This window comes from Dendrobates tinctorius, unplaced genomic scaffold (genome assembly GCF_039654945.1).
Source record: "Dendrobates tinctorius isolate UK_male_01 unplaced genomic scaffold, ASM3965494v1 ptg000030l, whole genome shotgun sequence".
Classification (NCBI taxonomy): Eukaryota; Metazoa; Chordata; class Amphibia; order Anura; family Dendrobatidae; genus Dendrobates; species Dendrobates tinctorius.
In genome coordinates, this window is record NW_027361698.1 from 6,460,023 (window position 1) to 6,472,151 (window position 12,129).

At 41.3% G+C, this 12,129-nt stretch overlaps 1 protein-coding gene across 6 annotated transcripts in view; it reads left to right on the plus strand.

Moving 5' to 3' along the window:
• NPNT (nephronectin) overlaps window positions 1-12,129 on the plus strand; it is a 148,801-nt gene that overhangs the window by 50,432 nt on the left and 86,240 nt on the right. For all 6 annotated transcript variants that reach the window (XR_012231508.1, XM_073571824.1, XM_073571827.1 and 3 more), the window contains exon 2: window positions 8,804-8,904. Coding sequence is in view for 5 of the 6 variants with exons in the window: in XM_073571824.1 (XP_073427925.1) it covers window positions 8,804-8,904 (101 nt within the window). In the remaining variant the exon portion in view is untranslated. The remainder of the gene's footprint in view (window positions 1-8,803; window positions 8,905-12,129) is intronic.

The following is a 12,129-nucleotide window of genomic DNA, read 5'->3' on the forward strand; positions in this document are numbered from 1 at the left end:
GTGATGTGGTCCGTAAAAATAAAATGGTGTTGCAAAAATGAAAAATCGCTGGTCAACTTTTAACCCTTATAACTTCCTAACAAAAAAAATTTTGGTTCCAAAATTGTGCTGATGTAAGGTAAACATGTGGGAAATGTTACTTATCAAGTTTTTTGTGTGCTGTATCTCTGTGATTTAAGGGCATAAAAATTCAAAGTTGGAAAATTGCGACATTTTCAAAATTTTTGCCAAATTTCGTTTTTTTTCACAAATAAACACAAGTTATTTTAATGAAATTTTACCACTAACATGAAGTACAATATGTCACGAGAAAACAATGTCAGAATCATCGGGATCCATGGAAGCGTTTCAGAGTTATTACCTCATAAAGGGACAGTGGTCAGAATTGTAAAAATTGGCCCGGTCATGAACGTGCAAACCACCCTTGGGGGTGAAGGGGTTAAAAGCATTTACATGTTGTGATACTCTCAAAAGGGGGTGCTGCTAGGTACTAACCATGCAGGGTGCGGAAAATTTTGCATCTGCCCATTTTCATTTTTGTAACTTTTAAAATGTAAAAGGTGAAAATATATACATATTTTTTACCTAAAATACAAAGGTAAAGTGTCATCTTTAACTGTAGGCTTTTTAGAGATAATTTCATCCTAGACTTGCTTAACTGTTCACAACAACAGTAATTTTGACAAGGGGTGTGCTGACTTTAGTCTTGATAAAACACAGTGGACCTACACCAGCAGATGACATGGCTCCCTAAACCATCACTGATTGTGGAAACTTCACACTAGACCTCAAGCAGCTAGGATTGTCTGTCTATCCACGATTCCTCCAGACTCTGGGACCTTGATTTCCAAGGTCTAGTGTGAAGTTTCCACAGTCAGTCATCTTGTGGTGTAGGTCCACTGTGTTTTATCAAGACCAAAGTCAGCGCAACCGTCTACCGGGAAATTTTAGAGCACTTCATGCTTCCCTCTGCCAACAAGCATTTTGGAAATGGAAATTTCATTCTCCAGCAGGAATTGGTACCTGTCCACACTGCCAAAAGTACCAATTCCTGGTTTAACAACAATTGCATCACTGTGCTTGATTGGCCACCAAACTCGTCTGACCTTAACCCCATAGATTATGGGGTATTGTCAAGAGGAAGATGAGAGCCACCTGACCCAACAATGCAGACGAGATGAAGGCTGCTATCAAAGCAACCTGGGCTTCCATAACACCTCAGCAGTGTCACAGGCTGATCGCCTCCATGGCACGCCGCATTGATGCAGTATTTGATGCTGAAGGAGCCCCAACCAAGTATTGAGTGCATTTACTGAACATACATTTCAATAGGCCAACATTTTGGATTTTAAAATAATTTTTCAAGCTGTTGATATAAAGTATTCTAATTTACTGAGATAATGACTTTTGGGTTTTCATTGGCTGTAAGCCATAATCATCAACACTAACAGAAATAAACACATGAAATAGATCACTCTGTTTGTAATGATTCTATGTAATCTATGAGTTTCACTTTTTGTATCGAAGAACTGAAATAAATGAACTTTTTGATGATATTCTAATTTTGTGAGAAGCACCTGTATTTGGTTCATGAGACCACCAGCCATCCAGGTCCAGTCCATCACGGTCCGTATTTGGACCATGTTATATGGATGTCTGAATTTGGTCTAATATTCTTGCATTTATGCATCTCACCTATCTCCATTCTCCCCTCTACACTGGACTCCTTTGATATCTAATGTTAGGTGAGTTTCAGAGGGTTAAGATTGGTTGGTAATTCTAAATATTTCCCTCTTCATGCAGTCTCTGTTAGCGTCGGATCACAAGACCATTTACAGCACAAAACGGTCCCATTATTCTGATCAGATTTTGGTCTGAGTGGCATAAATTTCTCTCAGATGTGACAAAAGCAAAAAAGGCCTTACCGCTTCTCCATTCTGTCACTTTGTGATAATCGTGAAAAAGCGGATGTCATCCAAGTGTGGTTCAATTTTTTTTCATGGGCCCATAGACTTGCATTGTCGATTTTGATCGGACACACACATTTAAATTGGACATGTCTCCTTGTTTCTGCAACCATTTGATCTGAGGAAAACATCAGACGTGCACAGCCCCATAGAATATCATAGGTACAAATGTGAGCCATGAAAACCATGGATAGCATTTGTCCAAGAAAACTGAGTGTGTGCACAAGCCCTTACTGTTAAGCAGTACAGTAAAAGGCAGAATCTCTGGGGTATATTCTTCTCTCTACATAATATTGTGATCAGGTATAACAGGATGATAAAATTGCAAGACTGTTTTCCTGTGTCATTATGAATATGTCGTCCAGTTTTCCCTCCTCTCGATCCTTCTCCTACAATGATCTTCTCAGTACATGTTTGCATCCCCAGGCTGCGCAGAAGAAACTAGTAATTATGCCTTACAATTCCATTTGGTGGAGTTAACTGTGTGCTTCATGTGCCAGTCCCATAGCCAGAGGTTAACCATCCTGCTATTGGTTAATTAGCACTTTCCAGACATGTTTCTTTAGATGGAGTGCGCTGCATTGTATAACACGTGCCTACATGTAACCCTTCATTTCTTTAGTTTAGTGCTACATTGTGCATACCTTGTTGTTTCTGACGAAGGGTTAAAAGCATTCCAGTCAACTGGATTATTGCATTTCGCAGAAAAAAAGTCAAGTTCTACATTGCCAAGAGCTTAATGTCTGGCCTCAAACGTCTTAGTGGATTTCTAGAGAAATGTGACTCTTCTCACTTTGTTGGTGTTCCAAAAATCCTCTCTGCAATAAAGCAACAACCTTCCGATAACACATATTATTCTATAAGGCCCCTGGGCTGTGGGAAAAATGTGCTGTTCTCAGAGAAGAGCCAATATACCATACACAAAAACTAGGGAAACTGACCATCCTTCACAGAAGATCAGGTGTGGATGGGAGATGGTTTCATTGGATCTGACACTAAGGGTACCGTTACACCTAGCGATGCACCAGCGATATGACGCGGTCAGGATCACTGGTGCATCGCTAGGTGGTCGCTAGTGAGCTGCCAGACAGGCAGATCTCACCAGCGACATCGCAGGGGACGGGGATCGCTACTTACCTGTCAGACGTGGCGATCCTGCGTCCTCCCGCCCGGCTCCACGCCTCGCTCGTCGGCGCCACAGGAAGCCCAGCAGGAAGTGACCGATGAGAAATGATCCAGCAGCTTCTCGCGCGATCAGCGATAACCAGCGGGGGAGCCGGTCGGAGGTAAGTATCACATGCAGCGATATCGCTAGCAATATTGCTGCAACGTCACAAAATCGGTGACTTTACAGCGATATTGCTAGCGATATCGCAGTGTGTAACGGGGCTTTATGCTCTGCTTTTTGTTTGCAGCTCAAGTAACACTTGCTATATTGTTTCCATTAGTGTAGTTCACTTTACTGTTAGCATAGTGGGAGGGGGCTACAGATAGATATAGATGAGGTATATGTATCTGTCATTGTATGTACAGTATATGTAAGATCAGGTAATGTTAAAGGGAACCTGTCACATTGTCAGTATATCACAAAAGTGAGTACACACTCACATTTTTGTAAATATTTTATTATATATTTTCATGGGACAACACTAAAGATAGGACACTTTGTTACAATTTACAGTAGTCAGAGTACAGCTTGTATAGTGTAAATTTGGTGTGCCCTATAAATATCTCAACACACAGCCAGTAATGTCTAAAACGCTGGCAAGGAAAGTGAGTACAGCCCTAAGTGAAAATGGCCAAATTGTGCCCTAAGTGTCTCCATTTTGTGGGGCCACCATTATTTTCAAGCACTGCCTTAACTCTCTTGGACATGGGGTTCACTTATGCTTCACAGGTTGCTACAGGAATTCTCTTCCACTCCTCTAAGACGACTGAGCTGGTGGATGTTGGAGACCTTGTGCTCCTCTACCAGTTTGAGGATGCCCCACAGATGCTCAATAGGGTTTAGGTCAGTAGACATGCTTGGCAAGTTCAGCACTTTTACCCTCAGTTTCTTTAGCAAGGCAGTAGTCGCCTTAGAGGTGTGCTTGGTGTTGTTATAATGTTGGAACACTGCCGTATGGCACAGTGTCCGAAGCGAGGGGATTATGCTCTGCTTCAGTATGTCACAATACATGTTCGCGTTCATGGTTTCCTCAATGAACTGTAGCTCCCCACAGCCGGCAGCACTCATTCCCCAAACCATGACACTTCCATCACCATGCTTGACTGTAGACAAGACACAATTGTCTTTGTACTCCTCACCTGGTTGCTGCCACACACGCTTGACACCACCTGAACCTAATAAGTTTATCTTGGTCTCATCAGACCACAGGACATGGTTCCAGTAATCCATGTTCTTACTCTGCTTGTCTTCAGCAAACTGTTTGCGGGCTTTCTTGGGCATCTTCTTTAACAGAGGCTTCCTTCTGGGATGACAGCCATGGAGATCAATTTAGTGTAATGTGTGGTGTATGGTCTGAGCACTGACAGTATGACATCCCCACTCCTTTAACCTCTACAGCAGGGTTCCCCAGCTCCAGTCCTCAAGGCCCACCAACAGGTCATGTTTTCAGGATTTCCTTAGTATTCTCCAGGTGATAATTGGATCACCTGTACAATACAAGGGAAATCCTGAAAACATGACCTGTTGGTGGGCCTTGAGGACTGGAGCTGGGGAACCCTGCTCTACAGCAATGCTGGCAGCACTCATACTTCTATTTTGAAAAGACAACCTCTGGATATGAAGCTGGGCACACACACTGAGCTTTTTTGTTCAACCATGGCGAGTCCAGTTCTGAGTGGAAACTGTCTTGTTAGGGTATGTGCACACGTAAGCGTTTTTTTCTCTTTTTTCGCTTTTTTTACCAAAAAATACGCTTAAAAAACACTTAAAAGAACCATCCCATTCATTTTAATGAATTCTGCACTTTTTGTGCATATTGATGTGTTTTTTTCCACACAAAAAAAACATATCGCAGTATGCTTATTAATTTCGCGGAAAAATCAGCATTTCTAGCTATTTTCTACTGGGGACGCTCCGGAAAAAAACGCTTTTTTTTTCGCAAAAAAAAAAGCACAGAAAATGCGCGGAAAAAAACGTGCGTTTTCTGGGAAGGAGTCTGGTTTTCAGTCAGGAATTTTCTGCATACGTGTGCACATAGCCTTAAACTGCTGTGTAGTCTTGGCTACCATACTGCAGCTCAGTGTCAGGGTGTTGGCAATCTTCTTGTAGACTAGGACATCTTTATAAAGAGTAACAATTCTTTTTTCCATATCCTCAGAGAGTTCTTTGCTATGAGGTGCCACGTTGAGCTTCCAGTGACAAGTATCAGAGTGTGAGACCGATAATACAAAATTTAACACACCTGCTCCCCATCTACACCTGAGACCTTGTAACACTAGTCACATGAGGGAAAAGGGCTATTTGGGCACAATTTGGCCATTTTCAGTTAGGGGTGTATCGTGTATTCACTTTTGTTGTTGTTTAAACATTAACCCCTTCCCATCATTTGCAGTATATATACGTCATGCTCAGGAAGTACTTCCCGACCGATGCAGTATATATACGTCATGGTAATCTTCAGCGCACAGGAGGCTGTGCGCCGGCGATCGCCTCTGGGTGTCAGCTGATTCTGACAGCTGACTTCTAGCACTCAGTGCTGGTGGTAAAAATGTAATTATTTTTTTTCTTCACTGCCCAATGTTATAAAATTCTGTGACCCATTTGTGGTGTCAATATGATCACTGCACCCCTAGATGAATTCATTGAGAGTTTTAGTTTGGGAAATGGGGTCTCTTATGGAGGGTTCTGCTATTCTGGCATCTCAGGGGCTCTGCCAATGTGACATGGCAACCTCAAACTATTCCAGTAAAATCTTAACTCCAATATGGCACTTATTTCCTTCTGATCTTTGCACTGTGCTTGAAAAGTAGTTTTCGACCACATATGGGGTATCTTTGTACTCAGGAGAAATTGCACATTACATTTTGGGATCCATTTTCTCCTATTCTTGTGTAAATGAAAAAATTGGGGGGTTAAAATTTTTTCATTTTCACAGATCAACATTGTAAAATTCTATGAAAGCACCTTGAGGGTTCAAGGTGCTCACAACATCTAATATATAAAGCTCAAGTGTGTGTGTATGTATGTGTGTGTATGTCCGGGATAGGCATCCGCACCGTCGCAGCTACAGCCACAAAATTTGGCACAGTCACACGTCTGGACCCCGAGAGTGTCCTAGGCTTTGGTGTGAGGCGAAATTTTAACCCCGCGCGTTCCAATTACCAAACAATTTTGCCCCTATCTACATAATGGGGAAAAAGTGTGTGTGTGTCAAGCCCCGCCCCTCATTATGATGTCATAATGGTTGCCATGGTGACGCTGATGTCATCATAGGTTTGCAAGCCCCGCCGCTCATTATGATGTCATAATGGTTGACTATGGGATGGAGGATGTGTGATGGGGTTCAAGGGCAGCACGGTGGCTCAGTGGTTAGCGCTGCAGCCTTGCAGCGCTGGGGTCCTGGGTTCGAATCCCACCAAGGACAACATCTGCAAGGAGTTTGTATGTTCTCCCCGTGTTTACGTGGGTTTCCTCCGGGCACTCCGGTTTCCTCCCACACTCCAAAGACATACTGATAGGGAATTCAGATTGTGAGCCCCATCGGGGACAGTGATGAAATGTGTGCAAAACTGTAAAGCGCTGCGGAATATGTTAGCGCTATATAAAAATAAAGATTATTATTATTATTATTATTGATGGGTATATGGGCACTGGACTATGGGATGGAGGATATGTATGACGGGTATATGGGCACGGGACTATGGGATGGCAGATATGTATGATGGGTATATGGGCACGGGACTATGGGATGGAGGATATGTATGATGGGTATATGGGCATGGGACTAAGGGATGGAGGATGTGTGATGGGTATATGGGTACTCGACTATGGGATGGAGGATATGTATGATGGGTATATGGGCACGGGACTATGGGATCGTGGATATGTATGATGGGTATATGGGCACGGGACTATGGGATGGAGGATAATTATAATTTGCCATAACTAACCACAGTTAGTTAATATGCCTGGGCAGCGCCGGGCTCTTCAGCTAGTATCTAGATAAATTCCTTGAGGCATCTAGTTTTCAAAATGGGGTCACTTTTATTTTTTTTCCCACTGTTTAGGCACATCAGTAGCTCTCGAAATGCGAGATGACACCCGTAGACCATTTTATCAAAGTCTGCGTTCCAAAACGTCACTCCTTCATTTCTGAGCCCTATTGTGTGCCCAAGAAGTAGTTTACCCCCACATATGGGGTATCTGCATACTCAGGAGAAATGGCACAACACTTTTTGGGGTTCATTTTCTCCTGTTAAAAAGGAAAATTTGGAGCTAAAATAACATTTCTGTGGAAAAATGTGATTTATTTATTTTCACGGCTCATTGTTATAAACTTCTGTGAAGCCCCTGGGGGTTCAAGGTGCTCATCACACATCTAGATAAGTACTCTGTGGGGTCTGTTTTCCAAAATGGGGTCACTTGTGGGCGGATTTTCACTTTTTAGGCACATCAGGAGCTTTCCAAATATGACATGGCGTCCGCTAATTATTCCAGCAAATTTTACATTCAAAAAGTCAAATGGTGCTCCTTCTCTTTCGAGCCCTGCTGTGAGCCCAAACAGTGGTTTCCCCCCACATATGGGGTATTGACGTGCTCATGAGAAATTGCACAACAAATTTTGGGGTCCATTTTCTCCACTTACCCTTGTGAAAAACAAAATGGGATTCAAGTAAAATTTTTGTAACAAGAAGTTAAATGTTAATATTTTCCTTCCACATTCCATTACTTCCTGTGAAGCACCTGAAGGGTTAATAAACTTCTTGAATGTGGTTTTGAGCACCTTGAGGGGTGCCATTTTTATAATGGTGTAACTTTTGGGTGTTTTCTGTCATATAGGCCCTTCAAAGTCACTTCAAATGTAATGTGGTCCTTAAAATGTCTTTGTAAATTTTGTTGTAAAAATGAGAAATCACTGGTCAACTTTTAATCCTTATACCTTCATAGCAAAAAAACTTATGTTTCAAAAATTGTGCTGACGTAAAGCCGTCCTGTAGGAAATGTTATTTATTAACTATGTTGTGTGACATAACTCTCTGGTTTAAGGGCAAAAATTTGATAATTTTCAAAATATTCTGAAATTTTCCATTTTTTCCCCACAAACAAACGCAAGTCATATCAAACAAATTTTATCACGATCATGACGTACAATATGTCACGAGAAAACATTCTCAGAATCAGTGTAAAATTTGGCCTGGTCATGAAGGTGAAAACAGGCTCGGGGGTGAAGGGATTAATAGCTGTGTGTTGAGTTTTTTAGAGGGCACACCAAACTTACACTGTTATACAAGCTGTACATGCAGGCCATTCTGTAGAAAGCATGATATAGATAAGGACACACTGAGTAGAATTATATATACATTTGTTGGAAAAGATACATTATAACTTGTATTTTATTCATTGAAATCACTGGTGTTTGTATTCATGTGAGTCCATTGGGCACAGTCATACAGGGAAGACTGTCAATCACTAGTAGCACCGCCCAGTGGACTCGTATACATACAAACATTAATAAAATGCAAGTTTTGCTGGAAATTTTTTTCCAAAAAAAGGTACATCAATTGTATTAGCCTGCAGATCAGATACCAGATTCAGTATGACAAGTTCCCGTAACTAAAGTTTTGGTTACAATGAATCCAAAATAAAGATGACATCTGTCTTTCCACAGGTGGCCCACACAGGTTGCCTCTTCTACAGGACTCTGCCGGTATGGTAACAGGATTGATTGCTGCTGGGGATGGGCACGACAGTCATGGGGGCAATGTCAACGTGAGTATTACAATGGCTGGGGCTTTTGCATTTCAGAAGGGGCTTCTACAGATCTAATCATAGCTTCCATGTGTCATAGCAGGGCTTAATTCTGGGGGCTTATGCACGTGCAGTCTTAATATGGTGACTCTAATTGACCCATATTTATCCATCGGAAATGCTTTATCAATCATTTATAACAGAAAACATCCACACCACAGACTCTGAAATGATGATTTAACAAGACTTTTCCCATTATTGTTCCTTTATATTGTAGTTCTGGCTTTTTGTGTAAGGGACTGCCTACTGAGCTTAAATATCTGGAAGTACTTGTGAGGGGACAGACTAAAGGACCACTAGACGTAAGATACCTGCTGATCTAAGAATAATATTCACAACCACATGGCATATTTAGTCTGAGAGGATTTATGTTTCTCATGCAGTTATTACCGTACATGCATTCAAGTTTTCTCTTTTTTTATAAGTCAGCATGTATCCTATGGTAAGTGGTAGCCTTAGTTGCCAATGGGCATGTAGTGTATACTTCTGTATAAGTGTATGACATTGCCTAGACTTTTGCAACAAACTCAAGGTTTTAGTAGGCCTGTGTCACATGGATGCAAGAAGCATCCAGTATATTTACAGTGTAGGACTCACTAGTTATTCACCTGGTACCCTTGTATTAGCAAGCCTTTTTGAACTTTGACCTAACATGGATTCTCACATTTGCAAGATGTGTTACTATTTCTTCGTAGCAGCTTGACACGATATACAGTGGGGGAAATAAGTATTTGATCCCTTGCTGATATTGTAAGTTTGCCCACTGACAAAGACATGAGCAGTCTATAATTTTAAGTGTAGGTTAATTTTAACATTGAGAGATAGAATATCAAAAATAAAATCCAGAAAATCACATTTTATTAATTATATACATTTATTTGCATTTTGCAGTGAGAAATAAGTATTTGATTCCTCTGGCAAACAAGACTTAATACTTGGTGGCAAAACCCTTGTTGGCAAGCACAGCAGTCAGACATTTTTCGTAGTTGATGATGAGGTTTGCGCACATGTCAGGAATTTTGGTCCACTCCTCTTTGCAGATCATCTCTAAATTATTAAGATTTTGAGGCTGTTGCTTGGCAACTCAGAGCTTCATCTCCCTCCATAAGTTTCTACAGGATTAAGGTCTGGAGACTGGCTAGGCCACTCCATGACATTAATGTGCTTCTTTTTGAGCCACTCCTTTGTTGGCTTGGCTGTATGTTTTCGGTCATTGTCTTGCTAGAAGACCCAGCCACAACCCATTTTTAATGTCCGGGCGGAGGGAAGGAGGTTGTCACTCAGGATTTTACGGTACATGGCTCTATCCATTCTCCCATTGGTGCAGTGAAGTAGTCCTGACACCCCCAAGTAGCAGACACCCCCAAACCATAATGTTCCCACCTCCATGCTTGACAGTGGGGCGAGTTAAGTTAATGCCAAAGACCTCAATTTTTGTCTCATCTTACCACAGCACTTTCTCCCAGTCACTCCCAGAATCATCCAGGTGTTCATTGGCAAACTTCAGACGGGGCTGCACATATGCCTACTTGAGCAGAGGGACCTTGCGGCCACTGCAGGATTTTAAACCTTTATGGCGTAATGTGTTACCAATTGTTTTCTTGGTAACTGTGGTCCCAGCTGTCTTGAGATCATTAACAAGTTCCCCCCCATGTAGTTTTAGGCTGATCTCTCACCTTCCTCATGATCAAGGATACCCCACGAGGTTAGATTTTGCATGGTGTCCCAGATCGATGTCGATTGACAGTCATTTTGTATTTTTTCCATTTTCTTACTATTGCACCAACAGTTGTCTCCTTCTCACCCAGCGTCTTACATATGGTTTTGTAGCCCATTCCAGCTTTGTGCAGGTCTATGATCTTTTCCCTGACATTCTTATAAAGCTCTTTGGTCTTGCCCATGTTGTAGTGGTTAAAGTCTGACTGATTAATTGTCTGTGGACAGGAGTCTCTTATAAAGGTGAGTATGTAAGTCAGCTGTCTTTAATGCAGGTAACGAGTTGATTAGGAGCGTCTAGCTGGTCAGTAGGATCCATAACTCTTAATGGTTGGTAGGGGATCAAATACTTATTTCTCACTGCAAAATGCAAATAAATTTATATAATTTATACAATGTGATTTTCTGGATTTTATTTTTGATATTCTATCTCTTAATGTTAAAATTAACCTACCTTTAAAATTATAGACTGTTCATGTCTTTGTCAGTGGGCAAACTTACAAAATCAGCAAGGTATGAAATACTTATTTCCCCCCACTGTAAAAATGTAGAAATATCGACGGACATCCCTGGAAAGGAGTCCAGAGTCAAGAGACTACAGGGTGGGCCATTTATATGGATACACCTAAATAAAATGGGAATGGTTAGTGACCCAGATCGGCGCACTGAATTTGCAATCTGGGCAAAACAAAAATTGGAACAGGACCCTCAGTTTACACAGAACATTATGTTCAGTGATGAGGCAAACTTTTTTGGGCGGGTCATTTATATAGATACACCTAAATAAAATGGGAATGGTGACAGTTTTCTTGTGTAGGGTGTCTTGCATTGAAATCTGCTGCAATGACCCGGGTACTGCGTTCACCAGACATCAACACACTTTCTATCCGATCCTCACGTGTTAACCTCTGCAACATGTCAATGGCTGTAAACAAAGATAAACTTATAAATAACTCATGAAAGAATAGTTACGTTAAAACCAAGCACACCATTGTTTTTCTTGTGAAATTTTCAATAAGTTTGATGTGTCACATGACCCTCTTCGTATTGAAAAAATAAAGTTGGATCCAAAATGGCCAACTTAAAAATGGCCGCCATGGTCACCACCCATCTTGAAAAGTTTTCCCCCTCCCATATACTAATGTGCCACAAACAGGAAGTTGATCTCACCAACAATTCCCACTTTATTTAGGTGTATCCATATAAATGGCCCACCCTGTAGTACAATTTATGACTATGTTCACATCTGCATCATAATTTCTATGTAAAAAAAAAAAGTTCAATAAAATGCCTTATTCATGACACACCAGACACTGGCCTTGCTCAAAGGAACTCCATTGATAATAGGCCATAAGTTGTGCCCAATTTTGTCAGAAAATTAGCCATACATGAGACACCATTTTTCCTGTCAAAAACGAGGGTTGTGTGCAATGTGAATATTACCTAAAATGTGGGTAGACTGACACTCAT